Here is a 25,254-nt window from a genome sequence, read left to right as displayed (position 1 = left end):
CTTTTCTGGTTTCAGTCTGGAGCGTATTTTAGTTGCTAACTAGCTATATATATATAATTTAAACAGAAAGTGGAGATATTTCAAAGAAAGACATTTGTTGGCACTTGGACAGACAGAAATCATAAATCAAATCTATAACAATTTACAGTAATTTCCATGTTATTTAGAATATACTAAATATACAATTTTGAATAATTAATACTTTTGAATGTTTTTGAAATGTCTCTTATGCTCATCAACGCTGCATTTATTAAAAAATACAGTAAAAGTAAAATTATTACAATTTACAATTAAGGGCCTTGCACACTGTCCGAAATGCTCGTCCGAAATTTCGCACGTTAAAAAATAAATGACCTCACGTCAGGGTCCGAAATTAACACCCGCCAAGCGCCAAATGCGGGTAGATTTTCCGTTTGGCGAGTAAATCTCAAAAGGCTATCCGCCCCACTGGCGGGTGAATGTACATACCAAAATCGTAATGTAACGAGTTAACGTTAACGAGTCCTCTTATCGATGCTCCTGTTCCAAAGCTAATTTTTGTCCCGCCATAGTCTTAATTGATCTGTGAGTAATGTAGACGACAGTTAGTGCGTGTGACATAAACAGGGCGCAACTGAAGAACGAGCAGAGAGAGAGAGCGAGCTCCGGTCGCGCGCACGCACTCTTTCTCTTCGGAGCCAGGCGAAAGTATATAAACAAGGCTTTACCGTCTCCTAAGCGCTGTCTTGCTCTCTCTCCTTGTCACATATTAATCAAAATAAATCGATACGATAGTAAAAGGTCGGAAGACCATAGTTTCATGTGGAGCATTCGGATATATTTTTTCCTGATTTACCGCTGGGTGTGAATTGTGCTAAAATACCTTATCTTCTCTGAAGCGTTCCGCACATTCAGCTGACATAAACCACACTTTAAATAAACGAAAAAAACCTATCCAGTGATTAAATGTTTTCTGTGTTGACACAAATCTTGTGGGATGTCCTAGCTGCCGGCATAATCACACAACGCGAACACATCCGATAATGACACGTCCGATTCGCGAACTAATGACTCCTTTGAACCGATTCATTTTAATGAATGGTTAAAACAACTGATATTTCCAGTCCTTCAGTTACTGATCGGATCAGTCAGAGTGAATGGAGAAAAAAAAAAATAGGCAGAGTAAAACTAAATATTTTTTTTAAAATAATTATAATATATTAGGCTATTATTGCATATATTTTATTAAATATACAATTAATACATTTAATTTGTACAGAACTATTTTCATATAGGCACCACCACAAAAATATAATTTTAATGTGTGTAAATTGTGTAATATGTGTGTAAATAATAGACCAGAAATATGACAAAATGTTTAAATATAGCCTATATATAAATTAATGTAAATGTGACACAAAAGGCTGTTTTTGGCCGGTAAAAAATATGCTTGGCTGGTGGATTTTTTCATCTACCAGTCCCTGTGGCAGGTGAGCCAAAAAGTTCATTTCGGACCCTGCCTCACGTTGCGTCAATCATGTTTACACACTGCCTCCGAAACTTTTGTCCGTTCTGCGTTTTTCGCATCCGTAGCAAGCGTTTTGAGAGGTGTTTTGACAATTCAGATCCACCAAATGACGAATATGAAAATTTCGGACTCAGTGTGCAAGGACCTTAACTGTTTTCTATTCTAATATATTTTAAAATCTAGGTTATTCCTGCGATGGTAAAGCAGAAATGTCAGCAGCCATTACTCAATCTTACAACAATCTTCTCATTATTATCAATGTTGAAAACAGTTGTGCTGCTTAATTTTTTGGGGAAACTGTTATACATTTTTTTCTGATTTCTTTGAGATATGCAAATTTTAAGCATTTTAACATTTTTAATATCTTTACTGTCACTTTTGATCAATTTAATGCATCCTTGCTGATCAAATGAAAAATGAATTAAATCTTCCTGACCCCAAACTTTTAAACAGTAGTGTGCATCCCTCTGAAAATACACACAAATCCCAGAGAAACATAAAAGGGGCATTCGCCTCAAGCAAGAGAGTTTTGTCATGTGACTCAATTCAGCCACACTATTTCGAGTCCTACTGCTGTTCCAGTGTCAGAAATTTCTGGAAGCTTTGTACTTTGAACTTAACAATTTGAAAATCAGGTGCCATTTTGATGTGAAAATCCTTTTTTTTTTTTTGCTGTTTGATGATGCTATATCACTCTGTAATCCTCCTCATCTCCCACAACCTCTCATTGTAACCCATCAGAGAGCGTCACATTTGATCCACTCAGTAGCCATTCTTAAAGGAATAGTTCACCTAAAAAAGAAAATTCTGTCATTATTTACTCATGTCATTCCAAATCTGTATTACTTACTTTCTTCTATATTTTGAAAGAAACATTTTTTTTTTCTTGACAAGAGGATGAGTAAATGATGACATCATTTTCATTTTTGGGTCAACTTTCCCTTTAAACACTTTTACCAGCATCCTGCGTTACTGTGATGCTTATCTCGGCACCTGTGTCTGAGACTACAGGGCTTTAATTTGCTTGCAAGTTAGTGGCATTAAGGAAACAAATCTGCGTTTTTCTCCACGGCTGCAGTGAGGCATGCAACAATGCGAGGCTGCATGAGCTTGTGCACATTACAGCTTCACCTCGGCATGCAAAGGTCACTGAGATGAGAGAGAAATCATAAATGAAAGAGAAGCGCCGCTAGCTATTGTTTCTTAGTAGGGATTGGACCAAATAAAAACACCTTTCGTTTAAGTCCAGAAATCCTTTCTCCGCATCGCGGCACAACAGCACTTTCACTGGACTTTACCGAATTATCCATGTGAGCTTCATAGTTTGTCCCGCTGTCATCTCGAGTGTACAGGCGTGTGTGACTGTGCCCCATTCGTACTGAAATGCTCGACGTGTTGTGAAGTTCTGTAGTGGAGGGGATCTTCCCTAAGGCTTGTGTGAGAGAAACAGGAAGAGAAAGAGAGGAAATGAGAGAGAGGAGACCAAATGCGATCAGGACTCTAGACACGACCCCCCCTCGGGCACTGCCTCATGTCTGTCCCATCAGAGAATCACTTTCTTTTTATAGAGGAAGAATTTGCATTCAAATGTAAGAGAAGTGACACTGAAGTGACAAAAGGGGAACAACAGGGCAGAATGTGCAACCCGGATGAGAGATCACAGTGTAGCACGGACTAATTAACGAATGACAGTGTTTTCTTCCAGAGTCAGCCTTTTTTTTTGTGGGGTTGTAATATTCACTTGCTGGGTTGCATGCAGACTAGATTTGCATTTCCAGAGGAAAATACCAGTGCTTTCTAGGCAGCAAAATATTAGTGCTGATGTGTAAAGTAAGCTTTGGTTCTGTGTAAATGATATGGTGTGTTGTCGCCTTCATGTTTGCCAGTCATGACACTCACTATGCGCTTTAACTATCAAAGGAAACCTACAAATTAGACAAACTCTTTTGTGTTACTGTACTGAGGAAACATACACTTACGACACAAACTCAAAGCTGAACGACGAGAGAACGGCAGAGGTGAACATCAGAGCTGAAACATTTGAATTCTCCGCCGTAATGCTATCTCGTAAATAATAAAGAGCAGTGATTGATTGGATTAAAAGAGTTGATTCTCATGAATAATGTGGAGAAAAGCTCAGAAACTGATGATGTAGATACGCGTACTCTCTGTCTCTGGCCATGGCAGCCAATCACCACTCACCACAGCCAATTAACGCATGTACTGTACATCACGTTTCGTGAAATTGGTTCAAGAAATGATGAAAAAAAAACACTTTTCCTTTAATAATAAACATGAGTGCTATAGTTGTTTTCATTGCAACCTGTACATATTTGTTAACACCTCAAAAAATATTTTAGGCTTTCATGACCCTTTAGGGGCTTTATTAAGAGTTAATAAAGAGTTTATTCAGTGCCAGGGAAAATTACTTACCAACTTAAAAAAATAAAGTTGGCCTGTGCTTTTTAGTAACTTTATATAATAAGTAAAAAACAAAACAAAAAAAATTAGTCATTTTTGCATGCATTTATTTTGACAGCTCATATTTTGAAGTTAAAAGAAAAAACTGCATATTCCTGAGATCATAAATTTTGAGTGCAGTTGGCAAGGTTTAGTTTTTGCCTTGCCTTAGAACCATTTAGTTTAATGGATCAAAAACAAACCAACAAAGGGAACAATTTTAATTTTAACATAGGGAACAATAATGACCCTAATAGTGACTTAAAGATAACAAACAATTAAAAAATCAAATAAAACATCATAAAATCAATAAATAGAATCTTTTAATTCTAAATAATATGTCCTCATTAGTCCCATGACCAAACAAACAAACAAACATAATGAAATTATTCAAGTGCAAGGGCTTATGGGTATTCCCCCAGTCACAGTGCTTCTCAATGGGCATGCTCAGTAGCAGATGCAGTGATATGAAGTTTATAGTCCATTGCACTTATTATATTTGACGTTCCTTGATGGTTCAAGAAGGAAACATGACAGCTTACAGATGATACATGTATGCCCACTGTTGGACATTGTTATTGGACTAATCAACTGAACTAGTGAGTTTAAAGAGAAAAAGTGTGTTAAAAGTGTGTTCACAGGAATTTAAATGGATAGAAGAAAATTCTGTCATCATTTACTCATCTTCATTTTGTTCCAAATTTGTATGACTTTCTTCAGCGGAACAAAAAAGATGTTTTGAAGAATGTGTCCAAACAGCATTGACTTCCATCGTATAAACAAAACACTGAGACATTTCTCAAATTTTCTTTGTCTATGTTACACAGAAAAAAAGACAAGATGGTGAGTAAATTATGATATCATTTTCAAATTGGGGTGAACTTAAAGTTCACTGTACCAAAAGTGCCCACAGCAGAACCAAGCTTACAACGAAATTAGATAAAAGGATAATGCATAATGTGAATTTAATATTAAGCTCAGCCTTTTAAAGATGCTCTCACAATGCAAGCTCAATCAAATCCACCTGCACTGTCTTCTTAGGACAACAAGACAACAAAATGATGTGAAAGTGAAAGAGACAGGGAGGGTTCTAAAGACAGCGAGAGCAGAAAGAGTGGTGGTCAGGAGAGATTGTGGCTGCCTGTTCGTTTGGCTGCTCTAAATGCTCTTGGTCCTGATAAGCAGCTTACTCTTCCTCCCCTGTCTCTCATCACCCTTCCCCCATCACCCCATCCCTCTCTCTCTCTCTCTCTCTCTCTCTCTCTCTCTCTCTCTCTCTCTCTCTCTCTCTCTCTCTCTCTCTCTCTCTCTCTCTCTCTCTCTCTCTCTCTCTCTCTCTCTCTCTCTCTCTCTCTCTCTCTCTCTCTCTCTCTCTCTTTCGCTCTCCATCTTTGTTCTGATGCTTAAAGCCACATCCTGGATTCCAGGTGCAAAGGAGGGGGCATGTATTTAATGAGTGTGTGTGTTTGCTGTCAGTCTCTCTCAAAAAGCCGGTTGGTCTTTCCTATGCCATATTGTTTGTTATATTTTACTGTCCATCATCTTGGTTTCAGTTGTCTTCGGTTCATTACTCAAAGGCATTCAGCACTCTGAGCTTGCATGTCTAATAACTAGGGCTGACAGTTGATTGCAAATTTTAATTGAAATAATTACACGAGTTGCAGATGAATTAATTGCACTTATCAATATATGTTTAGAAAATCCCCTTGGGAAAGATAATTAAAAGATGTCAAACTATTGTGGGAGTCAAGTAAAGCATTGAATCAACAGAAAGTGACTTTAGAAGTCAAAATATAACTTATTTACATATCATTGACCAAAACCCTATCACTGGCCTTGTATACGGCAAGAAAAAGAAATGCATATTTGATCAAATATATAAATTAAAACTTGTTTTTAATATATATATATATAAATATAAACTACTAAAATTCTTTAAAATTATTATTACTATTATTATCATCACTGGCCTACAGAAATCCAAAAATATATATTTATATATATTATTATTATGATTATTATATATGCCAATTATTTGCATTTGTTTGCCTGGTATTCTTTTTTTTCATCTTAATTATACTATTACAAATGTTTTAATTCAGAGCCCTACTAATTTCATCCATCATTATTTTACAAAATTATGCAAAAGATATGTTTTGAATGTTGCCATGGTCTTTCTGCTCATCTAAGGGAATATGCAGTTGAGAGCTTTAGAAATAGTTCATGGACATTCTGTTCCTGTCAGTGTGCAAAAACCTTCTGCATACTTCCGACAGAGACATACGGTCCAGCAAATGGAAGTTTATGCTGTATGCCACTTTACATCAAATCAAGTACAGCAGTGTGTGCATGTGGGGTTATTATTCTCCATATGGTATTGTTCTTCCACCTCTGTCACAGTCTTACACAGATGGTGTGGTTTTTTTGTGGTTAGTTTGTTGTTTTGTCTGTATATGTTTGTTTAAATGGAGGGAGTGTGTATGCGCACAAGTGTGCCGCACAGTGCATAGACTGCCGGCAAAAGAGAGGGAGGAAGAGAAAGAGAGGCTGACAGATTAGTAATCTTTTTGAAACGCTTGCAGATTCCCCATTTTGAAGTCCAGCTCCAGCTCTAGACCGACCCTCTTTGTCTTTCTCGCTTACTGTATTGTGAACAGGGGTCATGGGGTCATACCAGTGCACACATTTACATACACCTAAATATACCGCCTAATTTTTTACTGTAAACAATTTAATATGATTGTTTATTATTTGCTTAGAATATTGATTTGATCATATGATTTGTGTGACTCAGGTTTTCTTGCAGGTTTGTGACCATTTTTGGACCAAAACTGTATATATATATATATATAGATATAGATATAGATAGATAGTTTTATTATAGTTATATCTATTATAGTATAGATAGTTTTTAGTTTAATTATAAAGTTTTTAAAACTATAATTTTTTATAAGACATTTTGTGTAAAAGTTTTTAAAACTGTATTAAAAGTTTTAATTTATATAAAGCTGTTTATATAAAGTTTTTTAAATATCTAACCAATGAAAATAACGATTTAACATCGTCTTTAATAACATGAGATTTTGGCCGAACGACAGAAAAAAACGGAGCGCCCACATTGCTACAGTAAACTGTATAACCTGTCAGTTGCTGAAACCATAATGTGATGCACTTAATGCTTCAGATGCAGCCATTCTAATGACGGACAAATTATGTATATCCGAAATTCGCTGGTCAGAAACCTTGTAAGTCCATTTGAGCTTGATTTTGGTCAAATGTTAATAACATAATGACACATGTGCGTGTCTGACCACATATAAAGCCACAATATTAACTTTGACAAAACAGTGTATTAATTATATTAAAAAAAATGCGTTTTTGGAGATTTGAGGTTTCTGCCCGATGGCGACAATAATCTAAATTATTGGTCAACTAATCATGCCAATATTATCCTGTAAAATTATTGTTTCCTATTATTGCTAATATCATTTCATTATTAGACTTTATCAAATTTTTCTATTCTAAGTTTAATATAAATATTCTATAATGTATCTATAAATGTATATCTCTTCCCTCTGTGTCTTCTCAGGAGCAAGTTGAATATGTGTTTCTGATCATCTTCACCATCGAGACATTTCTGAAGATCCTGGCGTACGGCCTCGTCATGCACCCGAGCTCCTACATCCGCAATGGTTGGAATTTGCTGGACTTTGTCATCGTCATTGTAGGGTACGGCACCATTTTCGCCACTCTACTCATCCATCCCACTTGTTTATTTACTGTCTTTTTCATTTAAAAATGAGTCATAATAACCCGGAGTGACATCACTGCCTTTCCTCCCATGATTCACTTGCATATTAATTTTCATGGCTGATTTTTATTCAGGTTGTGTTATGGCCAACAGCTCTCTTATTCACAATTCTCCTCTTGTCCTGCTGTTCTCTTTAACCCCTTTCCCCTCATTTCTCCTTTTTCTCAACCTCTCCCTTTTGCTCTCTCTCTCGGATTATCTGGTCAGATCTGGCTGTCAATCCTCTCTCCCGCTCGCTCTCTCTTTGTGTCTTAATCTGACCTACAGAGACTAGGCGCTACCCTTAATTTCACACACCAGGCTTTACGGCACTGTGGTGAATGTGTGTATGTGAAAAGAGTAAATACACATTTCATGCACTAAAAAAGAATCAATCTTTCATAGTATGCCACTGCTTAAACTCATTTTCTTCCTGTGCACATAGAGTGTATTTAAAGAGCGACAATCCCCAGAGCTCTGTCTGTCCTCCTAAAATGGGACTAAACAGCTGTTCTGGGGTCATTAATGGCCAGTTGGTCAGAGTGATGGTTAATTATCTAAAAGAAGATGACTGTCCCAGTCATTTAGCATCTTTTTGAGTATAATTTTGAGAGCTTTTTTTAGTATTGATTAGAGATTTCATTAAGCTCACAGGCAGAACCGCTAATGGGCAGGTGGATCTGTTCCAAGCACACAGTATTACACATCATATTATTTCTGCTTATAATACTGATGATGCCATCCTAAGAGTATTTGTGCGTACATGTGTATGCATGAAAGCACACATAGCTGGGATGGGTGCCACGAATGTTATGGCCCAGCCAGCTTCCACAACACTTCACTCCATTCGTTGGAGAATCAAATTACGCTAGTCATGCGGTATGTTTCCAATCCACTAAAAAGAACTTCACCAGCTCATAAGAGTCATTTGTTTGGGAATCGGGCTACAATGGTCACTCTGTATGTTTCTAAATCACTAAAAAGAACAAGCTCATAAGAGTCATTCATTTGGGAATCCGGCTACAGTGGTCATGCTGTATGTTTTGATTCGCTAACCAGAACCAGCTCATAAGAGTCATTCATACGGGAATCAGGCTTCACTCGTCATTGTTACTAGAAAAAACAGCTCATAAGTAATTTTTTGGGGAATCAGGCCTACTAAAAAGAACCAGCTCATAATTGTGGTTAGTTTGGGAATCAGGCTTTACTGGTCAATGTTTAAAAAAATAAAAAAATAAAAACCCAGCTCATAAGAGTCATTCGTTCGGGAATCGAGCTACACTGGTCTCGCTGTATGTTTTTGATTCACTAAAAAGAACAAGCTCAAAAGAATCATTCGTTCGGGAATCAGCCTATACTGATTCACTGGCTGTCATTTCAGAACTGGACTATGCTGATTACGCTGTATGTTTCATTTTAACATAAGCTCTAAGGCCAGTTCCAGTGTTCATCTTTACAGTTTTTATTTAGTTTTAGTCATAGTTGTTCTTTCTTCTGATAAGCGTTTCCTTTTTTTGTCAATAATTTGTCATGTCATAATCAATAGCTTAAGTCAGTTTTAGTACTTGACTAAATGCCATCTAATTTTGGTGTAAAGTGTAAAATTAAACCAAATATTCATACTCTACATATTAATTTAATAATGTAATGTATCAACATTTAACATATGACCTTGTTGTAAAAACCTGAATTCCTGTATTCAAATTAAGTTCAAATTTGAAAGTGACAACTCTAAAGATCATCATTTTAAATGTAATATTAATTGTTTAAAGTCAACTACACATTTTAGATTTTAGTATTTTAGAAATATTTATTCAACCACAATTATGTTGTTGTTTTTTGTTTTTTTTATGTTATTTTTTGTTGTTGTAGGTTGTTCAGTGTGGTATTAGAGACCGTTACTCATAAGTCTGGTGAAACAACATCCCATACGCCGGGGAAACCTGGAGGTCTAGATGTCAAAGCCCTCCGAGCCTTCAGAGTCCTACGACCCCTCAGACTGGTTTCAGGAGTGCCCAGTGAGTTTGTGTTTGTGATGGAAACAAGTTAGTAAAATCTGGTGTAAATTGCTATGAACTATTCAGCAGTGGTGTATCACCCATACAAGAGTGTTACTGACTGTGCTATTGTAATGTGTTCTGAGAGAGAAAACAGTCTCTATGGATCTTTGTATGGAGTGGTGTTTTGTGCAGTTATGATATTTGTACAGCGATCATCATGGGGGCTGGTGTAGCTTGACCTCTCTAATGTCATGAAAATTTAGGCCTCACCAGATGAGCTTGACTCATCGTTGCACCCAGAGGCTGTTCTGTTTCGAGTAATTTCAAAATCAGATCCACGGCTACACACCCCTGAATCACTGACCATCTAACCAAAGGGCCATTATTGATTGTGTCTTTACAATACTAAGATGATAAGAGGACAGTTTCAAAGAACACTGTCCGTGGTGCTGAAAACACAATTCCATTAGCTACTTTACTGGTGAGGATAGCAGAAAACAGGGTTGTGTATCCTGGAACATGGAATGGTCAATGACTTATTCCACCACAGTACTTTTAGAAGCTCTGATGTGGAACTTTCCTGCCTACCGGCATGTACGATGGTATCTCCCCCTCATGTGCTCACCCCCACAGTTATCCTGGCAGGTCTCCCAGTGAGGCAAGATGACATTGAATGAGGACACTTTTACCCATTACATTTACAGGAAAACACACATAAAAAATTCCTCACTGTGTGCAGTGTGCACCTGTAATGCTATTAGGTGGCACGGCGACTCAGTGGGTAGCACTGTCGCCTCACAGCAAGAAGGTCCCTGGTTCGAGCCCCAGCTGAGCCAGGAGTCATTTCTGTGTGTAGTTTTTATTTTCTCCCCATGTCAGCGTGGATTTCATCTGGGTGCTCCGGTTTCCGGAGACTTTAATACGGAACACAACCACATTGAATAAGGCAATAACTGACAAAGGACTAAACAGAACAGGGAGTATATATGCAGGGGATAGTCAGGAACTAAGATACAGCTTTGGATAATTAACCACGGAAACAAACAAGACTTAAACCGAAACTAAACAGAGTAGGGAAAGAGGAATTAAAGGAAACAGAACAGAGTATAAAAATAAGAGTCCATAACTGTGACAAAATGAACATGATTTAACAAAATTTTGACTAATTTAAAGGTACACTATGTAAGTCCCCCCCCCCCCAAAAAAAATTTACAAAATTTTAATAACGAGTCAATACGTCATCAATCCATCTTCCAAAACGTATAAGTGTTTATATTTTTTCACAGAAAATTGCATACATACGTCACTCACCCTTTAGTGTCTTGTCATAGCCGTAAATAGAGAAAAGATGCTCTAGATACTTTGACGCGTGTATGATGTGGGAGTGGCATAGGTTAATTGTCACAACGAGCAATAAAGTTTGACATTGAGCACTCTAAATCTTGAACCTCCAGGGAATGACCCATTTTAAAGGGATAGTTCGGCCAAAAATGATATTTAACACATGCATTACTCACCCTCAAGCCGTTCGAGATGCATATGTCAATCTTGTTTCAGACGAACACATTTTCAGTTATTTTAGAAAATGTCTTAGACCCTTCAGTGGATAGAATGTGAAGCAATGGGGTCCACCTCTTTCAAGTCCCAAAATGTGCATACATCCTTCACAAAAGTAATCCATCCGGCTCCAGGGGCATAAACGAAGGCCTTCTGAGGGTAATCCGTGCGGTTTTGTCGTAAAAATATACATATTTAAAACTTTATAAATTAAAATATCTCACTTCCGGCAACTATCGACGCGCGTTCACGGGTGATGGAAGTCGGCATACGAGGTAGGACGTAGCGTAGGAACCGTCGTGACGTAGAACGAACGCGCCCGCGCAGCCAGAGAGCAGAGCAAAACAACGTCTACGTCACGACGGTTCCTACGCTACGTCCTACCTCGTACGCCGACTTCCAACACCCGTGAACGCGCGTCGATCGTTGCCGGAAGTCAGATATTTTCATTTATAAAATTTTAAATGTGTATATTTTTACGACAAAACCGCACGGATTACCCTCAGAAGGACTTCGTTTATCCCCCTGGAGCCGGATGGATAACTTTTGTGAAGGATGTATGCACATTTTTGGACTTGAAGGAGGTGGACCCCATTGCTTCACATTATATCCACTGAAGGGTCTAAGACATTTTCTAAAATAACTGAAAATGTGTTCGTCTGAAACAAGATTGACATATGCATCTCGAACGGCTTGAGGGTGAGTAATGCATGTGTTAAATATCATTTTTGGCCGAACTATCCCTTTAAATAAACGTAGAATTGAGTAGAGTCTGCTGGCAAAAAGAGAACACGATAGAGAATCAAACAAGAATCAAAATTGGCTTGGCTTTTCAGAGATGGCAAGAACTGAGGGATTTGAAATGTTGAAAAAGTGACACAGAGATGGTGGTTTTATTACTCAACAGATGAGTAATGTATTTTATTATACAGATAAATTGTATATGTATTGCATATGTAGCTCTCTAACAGAGTTCATTGTAAAGCATTTACAATCGTGAAGGGCCATTTCATTAAAGTTGTTGTGCTGTGCTGGAATTTATTTTTAAGGAAGTACCGTGTCTTATTAATAGCTAGGGTATAGCTAGAGTAACTTCTTCAGCTAGTCAGCCTGAGATCCTTTCCATCTAAACTAGTTATATCTCTTAAGCCTAGTAGATAATGTTTTATGAGCAGTAAGATAACCATATTCATCTGCAGTCACACAGAGCCGAAGCACAACCAAAACAATGTTCTTCTGCAAAATGCATGCAGTTTTGTTGTTTAACCGCTAGAGGGCCAAAACTTACATAGTGTACATTTAAATTACTTTTTTGCCAAAAGACCAAATACTAAATTGATATAATGGACATAAACAGACAGAATGGGAATTCTTTTCTTATGCACAAAATATAGGTTTCGGGTTGCAGATTGTACTGTGAAGGCTATGATCTCTCTGCTCTGTGTGTGCGTGTGCAGGCCTGCAGATTGTGTTAAACTCCATCATGAAGGCAATGGTTCCCCTGTTGCACATCTCTCTGCTTGTCCTCTTTGTCATCATCATTTACGCCATCATTGGACTGGAGCTCTTCATCGGACGAATGCATCGCACCTGCTTTTATATAGGCGCAGGTATCCACACATACTCACATAAAATATTTATGAGCATTTTCTGTCACTCTCTGTCTTCCTCCATCTGTCTCTCTCTTATTTTTTCAGAAAATTATGCAGATGATGAACCACTCCCATGTGCGTTTGCGGGTCATGGACGCCAGTGCACTGTCAATGGCTCTGAGTGCAGGGGAAAGTGGGAAGGACCTAACGGTGGCATCACAAACTTTGATAACTTCTTCTTTGCCATGTTAACAGTTTTTCAGTGCATCACAATGGAAGGCTGGACAGACGTCCTGTACTGGGTAACTAAGCCATATGCATTGTCTTCAGCTTGACTGTAATGTGTCATAGATATATTTTAAGCAAGTGATTGTGTATGACATTAATATTGTTGCTTTTGCTTGCCTGTTCATCTCTGTAGATGAATGATGCTATTGGGTTTGAGCTGCCGTGGGTTTACTTTGTTAGCCTGGTCATCTTTGGATCCTTCTTTGTTCTCAACCTTGTGTTGGGTGTGTTGAGCGGGTGAGTTTATAGGACAGATAATTACGTGAATGTTTGGGGGCAAGTGTCTATGGGTGATTTTGCCATGGCTGATTTTGTCCCTATCACTTCATTTAATATCCAAAGCATTGATTCAGAATATACAATTTAGCAGTTTATGCATTTTCTGGCCAAACTCACGTCCTTTGGCGTTGCCACTGTCATGCTCTTCTGTTTGAGCTACAGGAGCAGTTTTACCACTGCTGATATATCAAGGGTTATGGTTGGGATTCTAACCAGGAACCCTTTGTACTCAAAGTGAAAATGTTCCAGCTAAACTATTGCATCATCATACTTGACACATACACTATTGTTCAAAAGATTGGGAGCAACAATATTTTTTTAATGTTTTTAAAGAATTTTTTTTGCTACTCAATTTATTTGATCAAAAATATGGTAGAAGCAGTAATGATATATTATTACAATTAAAAAAAATGTTTTCTATTTTAATATATAAATGTAATTTATTCCTGTGATGGCAAAGCTGAATTTTCAGCAGTCGTTACTTCAGTCTTTAGTGTCACATGATCCTTCTGAAATAATTGTAAATCATTTGGTTCTCAAGAAAAATATTGAATTATGTTGAAAACAGCTGTGTTGCATAATATTTTTGTGGAAACCATGATACATTTTCTTCTGGAATTTTTCATGAATAGATGCATAGCATCGGTATGCAGTTGTTTTTTTGTTTTGTTTTTACATATGTTTAATAATAATGTTTCTACATTTCAATTTTGACTTTGGAAACAGCAAATACTTTTACCTTATCTCTGGATCAATACATCACATGTGACAATTTAATGATTAAAACAGTTTGTCCGTATCCCAATTAATTCATGTGCTAAGCCTTCATCATTTCATGACATCATACCATCATACCTGTGCATCATAACCTGTTTGCATGTCTGTGTGAGTGATTATTTAACAGAGGACCGCACGAGATGAGCAGATATCAGATGTTAATGTTTTTACTCACCTGAATGGAACAATCCCCAGATGCTGAGAGCAGCAGATTTGCGGAGTCTGATTTCCTGCAGACTGTTCCAAAGTGCACAGAATTCCCCAAAGATTCCGCCTCGTGCAGCTTCCCCTTCGTTAAACAGAGTGTGAAAGTCCACAGTGTGTTTTTGCCTCTGCATAGTGTGTTTTTGTGTGTGTGTGTGTGTGTGTGTGTTTGTTTTGCTTGTCTAACAAGCCATACTTGTGTGTAGAGAATTCTCTAAGGAGAGAGAGAAGGCGAAAGCTCGCGGAGATTTTCAGAAGCTCCGTGAGAAACAGCAGATGGAGGAGGATCTGTCTGGATATATGGACTGGATCACTCAGGCTGAGGACATAGATGAGTTTGACGAAGACGGAAACAGACGTGAGATCTCTTCCTCTGTTCCACCCTCTAGAACCCTTTGTCCTCGATATCAATTGTTCATTGTAGAAACATGATTGATATACACACTCAAGCACATTTAAAGATGAATTGTGTAATGTATGTATTTTTATATGATAATAGTTTTCCCTATCCCAGTTTACCATACAGAGACAATTTTAAGTCAAGTAAGACAGGGTTTTTTCAAACTTCTTGATCCCAAGGGCCCCAAATATTTTTATCCCTTTGTGAGAGCCCCCTACATAAAATATAATCGCAGCTATATAATTTAATGTATGAAGATTAATTAACATGGAATGAGAGACATAGTAAGCATAATATAATACAGACTAAGGCCAAAGTAATATATATACTATTAATGTTAGATGTATTTTTTTTTCTTTCTGTTTAAAATTATGGTTGTCAATAGAATATTGAAAAAAGAAGAAGTGCTAAAACACTTTTAATTCAAATCTTAAGTAAAAATGTTAACTCTGACTTCCCTTCAAAAATACATTTGATATTTTTAGCATCCGTAAACACCCGCTTATGGCCCCATGGGGTCCTTGGACCAGTGTTGTTTTTTGTTAAAATATATATTAAATGAAACTTGACAACTAACTGTAAATTAAATAAGTAAATTAGTTAAAGTAGTACTAAATTACCCAAAGTAAAACTGAAATTAAAATAAATGATATCCATATAGAATAAAAAAAAACTTAAACTAAAATTAAAATGAAAACCAGAAAATATACAAATAAAATCTATTTCAAAATATTAAAGCTGCAGTCTGCAGTTTTTCTCGCCATCTCTGTTCGAAATCTGCAATTGCAGTCATTCGCGGAATTATCAACTTTACGTGAGTTGCACTTCGACACCGCACAGCGCGGATGAACACAATGTTTTAAGGAGAGTGTGCAGCTGTCAGTCGCCGTGCGTTGTGGATACTGTCATTCAGAATCACAGATTATTATTTTTGGAAGTATGACCAACATAATAATTTTCACTGGAAAATGTCATCTGAACAAGTAAGTAACATCCACTTTTGTTCTGGTTCTGACATTGCAGTAAATCGCGCTGATTAAATCTAACAATCGCTTATCGTATCACGTAAAACCGTGCAAATTATACTTTGTTCTCAAATTGTTAATGTTAACAACGTCGGCATTGCGTGACTACATTTAATGCCCTTCCGATATTTATTCTTGTTTTCGCATGGGTCCGGATGTAGTCTCTTTTTTTTTCTGTAGCCACTCCGAAGTCCGAACGAAGTCTTTTGCATTTTACACCGGGTGAATCTCTGTCACTGGTGATTGTCGTTTGAACCTTTCTGGATCCGCCATCAAATTGATAAGTTTAATTATATCAAGTGCTGTGAGGAAAGGCTATAAATCTCCACCTCCAACATCCTCACACGCAATATAGTCTACTAGCCGAGACTCCTTCTTGATGTGTGTGTACAGATGTGACGTAATGACGCAAAGACATGCTCGAATCTCCCGCGGAAATCCACCAGTACCACTGGAATTAAAAACATTATTACAAGCTTATTTTGAATCGAGCTACGGCAAGCAGATAGTTTTGAACACTGGCTGGTTATGTATTTTCTCAAAAATGTATTTTGGATCATTTTTAACCCCAAAAAAGCTACGGACTGCAGCTTTAATAAATACTATAATTATCAGGGTTACGTCTAAGTCTGTTTAGTTTCATTGTGTTTTGATTTTGTTTTCCCTGTTCCCGTTTTGACTGTGTTCCTGGTCGTTATTAGTTTCTAATTTATCACGCACCTGTTTCTGTTCCAGTTAATAACCTCACTCTGTGTATTTAAGCACTTAGTTCCTCTAAGTTCTACCAGAAAGACTCGGGAGACAAGAGAACGTATGAGTACAATTTTTATTTATCAGTTTGAATGCAAAATGAAATGTTAAAGTTCTGTGGCGTAGGCCCCGTCCGTAATCCAAATCCGGAGGGTAGAAGACACTTGCAGTTCCTGCCTGAAGATGAAGGCCTACCCCCGATGGATGGACAGGGACCTTGTTGATTTTCTCCTGGTTTTTTAAAAAGACTTAATTCAGATTTTCGTGCGTGTTCATCTACACATTACAATAATAGTACTTGAATAATACTAAAATATCACTGCCCTGGACCCCATTCATACTCAAAAGTATGAATCATTATTCTTGCAGATCAGTTTAGAGTCACTATTGCCAGAAATAACACATTTCACCTTTTAAATGAGTTCCCGATATACTGTTAATGAATTAAACATTTCATCTCACCATTGATGTTTGAGGTAAAAATTTTCCCCTCCCCACCTGCCACACTTTTGCCATTTTTCCATGTCTCTCACTCTTTTCTCTCTCTCTCTCGATCTTTCAATCTCCCTCAGGTGTGACCTTGCGTGACCTAGCTGATAAGAAAAGGGGGAAATTTGGCTGGTTCAGCCACTCAAACGAAACCCACGGTACGGCCAATCAGAATGAGACGCATGACCTCTTCACTGTTCACTGCCCCCCTGTGCTATATATAGCCCCCCTCAACTTTGTCTGGTCTAATTGTATGATTTACATCTGGGGCTAGAAATCACATCTCTCGGTTGGACCCATATTAAGTGCTTTGACCCTATTTCAGAGAGATTGCTTTTCTCCAAAACTGTGCCAATGTGTGGCCGACATTATTTTTTCTCTTTGTCTCTCTTATACCTCTCTTTTTTACGGTCCTTTTCTGTCTCTGTGTATCTTTCACTTTCTTCCTGTTTTTCATTCGCTATAGCAAGTCTTCCAGCCAGTGAAACAGCTTCCGAAAACACTGAAAACATAGATGAGGAACACACAGATTGTTGTGCTGCTTGCTGGTAATGCATATATACTCACACATACATACCCATTATAATTAGAAACAACATGACACATTGAAACTACATTTGTCATTGTGTTGTCACGCTGGCTTGCTAATGGAAGTTGTTATCAGCCATAATGGAGTGTCATCTCTAAATTTCTCAATTGAGGCTCATTATGTTCTCTTTTCTTTGTATTCTTTGTGCTCTTGCAAGTCAGTTCATTACTGTGGGCTTCTTCGGCTGTCTTTGATTCAGTATCTGAACTGGATCCTTGTTAAACGCAATGCATCAGTGTTTATATTTTTCCAATTGCTCTGTGTTGTGATTGTCTGTGATCTCATTGTCGTTTCATTTTGTTTTGTCCACTGTTTTTTGACTTCAGTGCTCGCATTATGAAGATACCCTGCTGGTGAGTCGTTGTGAGGACAAACTCGTGGTTCAGTGTTTACCTACTAGATGTATAGTAAACTTTACTTTGGAAATACACTAGCAGAGAGTTTTTATTTCTTAGTTACAGCATAAATTATCTCAATTTAGTGAGATTTATGCTCAAAACAAGAAGAAACGGTTTATCAATGGGGGGAAAAGTATTTTCATGATTTGTTATTTGAACCTTTTTTCTTTTGTCAAATCAACTTGAATGTGGTTCAGATAACGTAATATTTTGAGTTTATATTTATTAAACCAATCTCCTTCATTGTATTAACTTCAATGAACTCAAAATTTTAAGGCAACAAGGTAACTTACTTTTTAAAGTTAAACCAACTATACTTTTGTATAATTATTACATGCCCTCTAAAACTGCTCAGATCACATGGTTCATGACTTATTGTTATGATTTACATAAAATCCAAACAATATGTATATGTTGGTAAAATAATAAACATGTATATCATAATATGCATATATATATATATGCATATTATGATATATATCATAATATGCATATTTTTTATATAATAAAAAATGTATATAGTGATTATATCCACATGCATTTTTTGTGTGTGTTCGCTTAGTCGTGCCCTGCGCCGCTGGAACCGCTGCATTCGGAGAAACTGTCGTACAGCAGTGAAATCTGTGACATTCTATTGGGTGGTGCTGATCCTGGTCTTCCTCAACACAGCTCTCAGTGCCTCAGAACATTATAACCAACCAGAGTGGCTCACTGAAATTCAGGGTATGTAGCTGTTGCCAAACATCACCTTGCTGACATAACGTGTACTGTCCCACAGCACTAGCCACACTTTTATTCGTAGACTTCTATTAGCAGATGTTTTTTTTTGTTGCTGAGTCTGGTGTTACCAATGAATGAACTTACATGTTGACAAAAATGATTGAGCTGAGATCACATCTAATTTATCCGCCTCTCTTTCTTTTTGTGTCTCTCTCATAGACATTGCCAATAAGGTTCTCCTGTCATTGTTCACAGTGGAGATGTTGTTGAAAATGTACAGTCTGGGGTTGCGGGTATATTTTGTGGCATTTTTCAACCGTTTTGACTGTTTTGTCGTGTGCGGTGGGATTCTGGAGACAGTTCTGGTGGAGCTGGAGATCATGCCACCTCTCGGCATCTCAGTGTTGCGCTGCGTCCGCCTGCTTCGGATCTTCAAAGTCACACGGTACTCAGGCCTCTTAAACTTGCTTCTTACATGAATGGGTACAAAATAGGAAACACTTTTAAAATACTTTTTTTAAAGAAACTATTTTATATGAGGTTTCTAATGTTTGTCACTGTCACTCAAATTCGGAACATGTCTAAAAACAATTTGTTATTTATGTTATTTTCTAAAAATTACATAGACAACTTTAACGTCGAATTTTAAAAATGACAAAAAAACAAAAACGTTTATTGGATTTCTTTTAATAATTTCAAAATCGTGCTGGTTGGCCTCCAAGTGTATTCTCTGTCCCCTGCAAATTCTTTGTTTTCTCAGTCTGGTCCTTTCTGTTTCTCCTCATGTTTCTGTCTTTCCTCATCACATTTCTACCCTGTTAATTCTTGCCCCACTTGTCCTCTTCAGCCATTGGACGGCTCTGTCCAATCTGGTGGCCTCGCTACTGAATTCAATGAAGTCCATTGCCTCCCTGCTGCTGTTGCTCTTCCTCTTCCTCATCATCTTCGCTCTGCTTGGCATGCAGCTATTCGGAGGGAAGTTCAACTTTGATGAGACGCAGACCAAAAGGAGCACCTTTGATGCCTTCCCTCAGGCCATGCTCACCTGCTTTCAGGTAATAAACTCTCGTACAACAATGAAAACATAATGTTAGGTTACTCAACTCTTTCCCCGCTTTTGACGGAATTTTACGGCAATCCATGTTTTCAGTGTTACGGCAGGGGTCGCTATAACGTGACTTCTGAAAGAGTATTGAATCTCCGGATCAAAACATAGGCTAAGAAGAAGCAGAAACAAGTGATAGAAGCATTGCTTATGTTATGCACATGTAAAATAACATGATCATCAAACATTAAACTGTCTATAAATCAAAAATGTCTAACATTACCAAATGAAATGGTCTCGATTTACTCCATCTACCTTTTTTGATCATATTTCTGAATCCAATGTAGGTTTAGTCAAAAATGCAATTTTCTCAGGTTTTTGTTCAAAATATTGCTTTTTTATTAAACATCCACATTCAAGTGTTGATTAAAAAAATGTATGAAGCTAGAATAAGTTGTGTGTGTGTGGGGGGTTTCAGAGTTTTTATAAAAAAATATTTTTGTTTTGTGAAAAAATGCACCCGCTGGCTGGCAACTTTTTCAAAAACGCTGGCAGGGAAAGAGTTAATAAGCAGAAATTCTCGTTTTCACTAAATATTCATCAATAAAGAAAAACAGTACACAGATAAAAACAGACATTATTGTTAAAGAAACACAATGGTTTTAAAGTATAAAATAAAGTTAGTCAATGTTTCAATTTTTTGATATCTGAGGTATTTTTGTGTTACATTTAGTTTCCCCCCCCTCTACAGATATTAACAGGTGAAGACTGGAATGTAGTGATGTATGATGGTATCATGGCGTACGGCGGCCCGGTTTTCCCTGGAATGATCGTCTGTCTTTACTTTGTGATTTTGTTCATCTGTGGTAACTGTATCCTTTCCCTCTAAAACCAGTTTCACTGGCTTATTTATTATGCATTAAGTCTGTGTATGTGATCACTTTACAGCAAAAGTTTAAATCATTTACATTTATGCATTGTAAATACTTTGATCCAAAGCGTCATAAGTTGCATTGTATGTATACATGCTTTCCCTGGGATTTGAACCTATGTCCTTTGCATTGCTAATGCCATACACTACTGTTTGAGTTACAGTAATGCAGTTATTTCCAACCAGTAACAGATGTCATTGCTCACTGATTAAAAACGAACCATATCTCACCATCCTTCAGAAATCCTCATTTCTGTGTTTTGTTGTTGCTGTTGGATGTGGTTTGTCATATTTTTGTGTTTGTTGGGTCTTGACCTCTGCTCTCTCAGATATCTTGCTGAACGTCTTCTTGGCCATCGCTGTCGACAACTTAGCAGGAGGCGATGGAGACAAGAAGGAGTGCGTTTTTAAATCATCTCAGATCATATAATCTCAACTAATCTCTCTCTTTCTAACTGCCATAAATATTACATCATTAATGAATACATTTACCGTTCTTTAACATGTACTGTGGGGTTCAAAAGTCCACATTGAAAGTATGGGATTGAAATTTAAGCCTGAAAACAAAAAGTAAAACATTCTGATGAATAAGAAAGATTTAAAAATCTTTCATTAAAGCAAAATTGAGACAAAGCAAATACAAAGACATTCTTTGTGTTATTTTTTTAAATCAACGTTTTACTATAATTGTTATTTTCAAATTGTTAAATTAGAAAAAAAATGCAAAATAGACATTTGGGACCCTACTGTATATGCAAAAACAAAGATTGTGATATGTGATCTATTGATCCTGACAGAGAAATAAAAGAGGGAGAGGGAGAAAAGGTTGATGGTGAAGGAGAGAATGGAGAGGTTAAGGTATGGAAATCCAACTCTTCTGCCGTTGTTGTTGAATAATCATCACATTGAGGTCAATCTTTCATTTTGTTTTCAACAGGTGGACGTGGATGATGAAAACGAGCAGGAGGAGGAGGAGGAGGAGGAAGAAGAAGAGGAGGAGGAGGAGCACGTGGAGGGAGATGATGAAGGTGAAGTCCATGAATGCTAGATGCCATATTGCGTTTGAATAGATTGTTAATTCTAAAAAAATGTGTAGTTATTTAGCAGACGTTTGTGACCGTAATTACTCATCCTAGGATGCACTAAGAGTCCCTCTGGAGTGTCCTGAGGTTTAGTGTTGGCTGCTGCTAGATTGTGATCTCATTAACTCAGTTTCTTTCTGTCTATATCTCTTTCCTTCTGTCCTTCTCCGCTGGAAGAAGGGAAAGCTCAGCTCAATGTTGCTGACTTTGCTCCTCCTAAAGAGAAAGTTCTACCAATCCCAGAGGGCAGTGCGTTCTTCTGCCTCAGCAAGACCAACCCGTGAGTGTGCAGTTTTAATCACAAACTCAATGCTTGACCATTTAAAGAGATAGTTCACTCCAAAAATGAAATTCTTTCATTATGTACGCATGTTATTCGAACGTGTACTGTATGAATTTCTTTCTTCTGTGGAACAAAAAAGAAGAGAAATTTCTCAGTGTTTTTGTTTTTGTTCATGCTGTCTGGTTACCAACATTCTTCAAAATATCTTCTTTTGTGTTCTGCAAAAAAAAAAAAAATTAGTCATGCAGGTTCGGAATGACATGAGGGTGAATAAATGATGACAAAATTTAAATTTGTAACTATCCCTTTAAAATTAGAAATGTATTTATATAAATATTTTCATTGTGTAATTTTTTTTCATATATAAACAATTTCTTTCTTTTTTTTTACAGCATGACAGTCAAATGTAGACAACCATGGTCCAAAATACTAGCCATATTTATATATTTTATTTATTTTTAGATGGCTTAACACCGTGAATGTGTCAGTTCTGGAGGTGTTCGTCAATAAAATAAAACATTTGGCTTCCTAGATTCTTATAGTTCTTATAGTAAAGTTCTTCTAGTGCATTTTCCTCAGAAGTAACAGTCAGTCATCTTGTCTTCAGTAAATGATTATAATCTCTTTGGCTTTATTAAGATAAACAGCAAAAATCATATTTGACCTTAAATATGTTTTTTTTTTATTGTTAACAGCAAAAACAAGTCAAAATCCAGTGTTTACGAACACAATCACATTTTTGGAATGTCAAATCAGATTTCAAGTAGTTTTTATTGTCATTTGAGATGCATTACATATTTAACATCATGCAAAATGCACAATATTGTCTGGAAATGCATCCAAATGCAGTCATTTTCACTCACTCAGATAGTGAACTATGTGACACTCATTATGTATTGAATAGTGAATGAGTAGTTTCAAACAAGCATATTCATGACCATATAAATGCCTCTGTTTTCTCAAGCAGCGTGGCAAATAAATTTAATTAAAATAAAGTCATATTGAATTTTGGACCATGTAGAGACAACACATAGTTGACCACATTTCTCTTTGTGTCTCTCTCCAGGATAAGAGTGGGCTGCCATATCCTGATCCATCACCACATCTTCACTAATCTCATCCTGCTTTTCATCATTCTCAGCAGCATTTCTCTGGCTGCGGAGGATCCTATCAGAGCTCACTCCTTCAGGAACAATGTGAGATTCCTGCTTGCTTGCACACACATGCAGGATCATTAATAGTTATTTGCTGCAGCTGACCTTATTGGCATGTTGGACAAGCTCTTCAGTCCCAGCTGAGGAATGGCATCCTTCAATCAGCTGACCATCAAACACACACACACACACACACACACACACACACACACACACACACACACACACACACACACACACACACACACACACACACACACACACACACACACACACACACACACACACGCACACGCATAGCTTAACATGATTTAGCTAAGTAGGACATGTTCCTGGATCAGAATCCTTGTTAGCTCTGGAACAACATTTGGTATCAACCAATCAGATTTGAGGTTTGGGGTCAAGACTGGAGTCAAAGGCTCGAACAACATGCTTATCAACCTATTATTTCCCTGAGGGTTTCGGAAAACATTATGGTGAGGGCTCGGATTGTTTGTTGGAAATCTTCAAGAACAAAGGATGTTGATCCAGGACTGTGTCCTACTTGTCTAAATCATGTATACTGTACACAAATAAACATGTCACATACGTCCTACTGTACATACAGTACCATCATTTTTCATATTAGGAGAACTGAATTTCTCTCTACAGGTTCTGGGTTATGCTGACTATGCTTTCACTTCCATATTCACTGTGGAGATCTTACTGAAGGTACCGGTCAATCAATCAATCAATCAATCAATAGTTTTTGTTATGATTTCAAACCAATAAGATAACAGCAACAGAAGTGTTGCTACACTGAAATGCCCTCATCTTTTTTGTTCCGTTATCTCTCTGTAGATGACAGTGCACGGCGCATTCCTCCATCAGGGTTCCTTCTGTAGAAACTGGTTTAATCTGTTGGATCTTTTGGTGGTCAGTGTGTCTCTGGTCTCCTTCTTTTTACAGTAAGTCCATAACACTCATACAGACATCAAAAGTTTCCTGTTCATAATTTGTGTAAACAGGTGAGCTGTGATATCTGATGAATGCATCAATGTATGTATCGCCCTCTGGTGGAAAAAAGTGCTTTATCACGCTTTGAATGCAAATGTAAAAAAAGAAAGGGGAAAAAAAAGAAATTTTAGAGACAATGAAGAAAAAGTCCACATATAAAGTTAAACCTCTCACCTCTCTCGCTCTCTCTCTCTCTCTCTCTCTCTCTCTCTCTCTCTCTCTCTCTCTCTCTCTCTCTCTCTCTCTCTCTCTCTCTCTCTCTCTCTCTCTCTCTCTCTCTCTCTCTCTCTCTCTCTCTCTCTCTCTCTCTCTCTCTCTCTCTCTCTCTCATAGTTCAAGTGCCATCTCTGTAGTGAAGATCCTAAGGGTGCTCAGAGTACTAAGGCCTCTTCGAGCAATCAACAGAGCCAAAGGACTCAAGGTACAGCTTTTAGTGTTTTTGTGTGTATGCCCTGTGGTGAAAATCAAGTTTTTAATGTTGTGTATTATGTCTATGTTGTGTTTTTAATATGCTTTAAGACAAACCATGTGAAAATGCATGTCAACACCAATGCTGAGTATTTTCTCCTTAAAACTGAAGTGAACCAAAGACAGTCTCAAAAACGCAGGTTTAAACTGTTTCCTACTGTCACAAACAAGTAACCAATCAAAGTTCTTGGCAAAAGTCTCAGAGGAATTTTTATGTGTAATTCCAATGACCAATTTTGACAATATTTCTGTTAATTATAACCTTCCTCATTCTTTCCAGGAACCCTCATCTTCCCGAATAACCTCCTTTCTCTTCATATTTACATCCTCTAAGCTTTTAAGATTTTAAGTATATACAAAAGTTTGGGGTCCGTATGATTTTTTAAATGTTGAAAGAAGTCTCTTACAAAGAGAAATATTGTAAAATACTATTTTAATTTTATTTTAAAATGCAATTTATTTCTGTGATG

The 25,254-nt window shown here is 37.3% G+C and overlaps 1 protein-coding gene across 3 annotated transcripts in view; it reads left to right on the top strand.

Annotated features, from left to right (window-relative positions):
• The window catches only part of cacna1fb (calcium channel, voltage-dependent, L type, alpha 1F subunit), a 50,394-nt gene that overhangs the window by 6,000 nt on the left and 19,140 nt on the right, over positions 1 to 25,254 (top strand). For 2 of the 3 annotated variants that reach the window (XM_056261087.1, XM_056261086.1), the window contains exons 4-24: positions 7,557 to 7,696; positions 9,630 to 9,775; positions 12,772 to 12,924; positions 13,012 to 13,208; positions 13,328 to 13,431; positions 14,661 to 14,812; positions 17,202 to 17,276; positions 17,585 to 17,666; positions 18,034 to 18,060; positions 18,668 to 18,828; positions 19,045 to 19,270; positions 19,673 to 19,880; positions 20,622 to 20,742; positions 21,131 to 21,200; positions 21,599 to 21,659; positions 21,739 to 21,829; positions 22,061 to 22,163; positions 23,233 to 23,362; positions 23,972 to 24,031; positions 24,161 to 24,267; positions 24,650 to 24,737. In XM_056261087.1, coding sequence (XP_056117062.1) covers positions 7,557 to 7,696; positions 9,630 to 9,775; positions 12,772 to 12,924; positions 13,012 to 13,208; positions 13,328 to 13,431; positions 14,661 to 14,812; positions 17,202 to 17,276; positions 17,585 to 17,666; positions 18,034 to 18,060; positions 18,668 to 18,828; positions 19,045 to 19,270; positions 19,673 to 19,880; positions 20,622 to 20,742; positions 21,131 to 21,200; positions 21,599 to 21,659; positions 21,739 to 21,829; positions 22,061 to 22,163; positions 23,233 to 23,362; positions 23,972 to 24,031; positions 24,161 to 24,267; positions 24,650 to 24,737 — 2,502 coding nt within the window. The remainder of the gene's footprint in view (positions 1 to 7,556; positions 7,697 to 9,629; positions 9,776 to 12,771; positions 12,925 to 13,011; positions 13,209 to 13,327; positions 13,432 to 14,660; positions 14,813 to 17,201; positions 17,277 to 17,584; positions 17,667 to 18,033; positions 18,061 to 18,667; positions 18,829 to 19,044; positions 19,271 to 19,672; positions 19,881 to 20,621; positions 20,743 to 21,130; positions 21,201 to 21,598; positions 21,660 to 21,738; positions 21,830 to 22,060; positions 22,164 to 23,232; positions 23,363 to 23,971; positions 24,032 to 24,160; positions 24,268 to 24,649; positions 24,738 to 25,254) is intronic. The other variant, XM_056261088.1, reaches the window with a different exon arrangement.

Source organism: Rhinichthys klamathensis, unplaced genomic scaffold (assembly GCF_029890125.1).
Source record: "Rhinichthys klamathensis goyatoka isolate OS25496 unplaced genomic scaffold, OSU_Roscu_1.1 h1tg000180l_1, whole genome shotgun sequence".
In the NCBI taxonomy this organism is placed as follows: Eukaryota; Metazoa; Chordata; class Actinopteri; order Cypriniformes; family Leuciscidae; genus Rhinichthys; species Rhinichthys klamathensis.
Note: the sequence above shows the minus strand (reverse complement) of the source record. Positions and strands in the feature narration are given on the sequence as shown.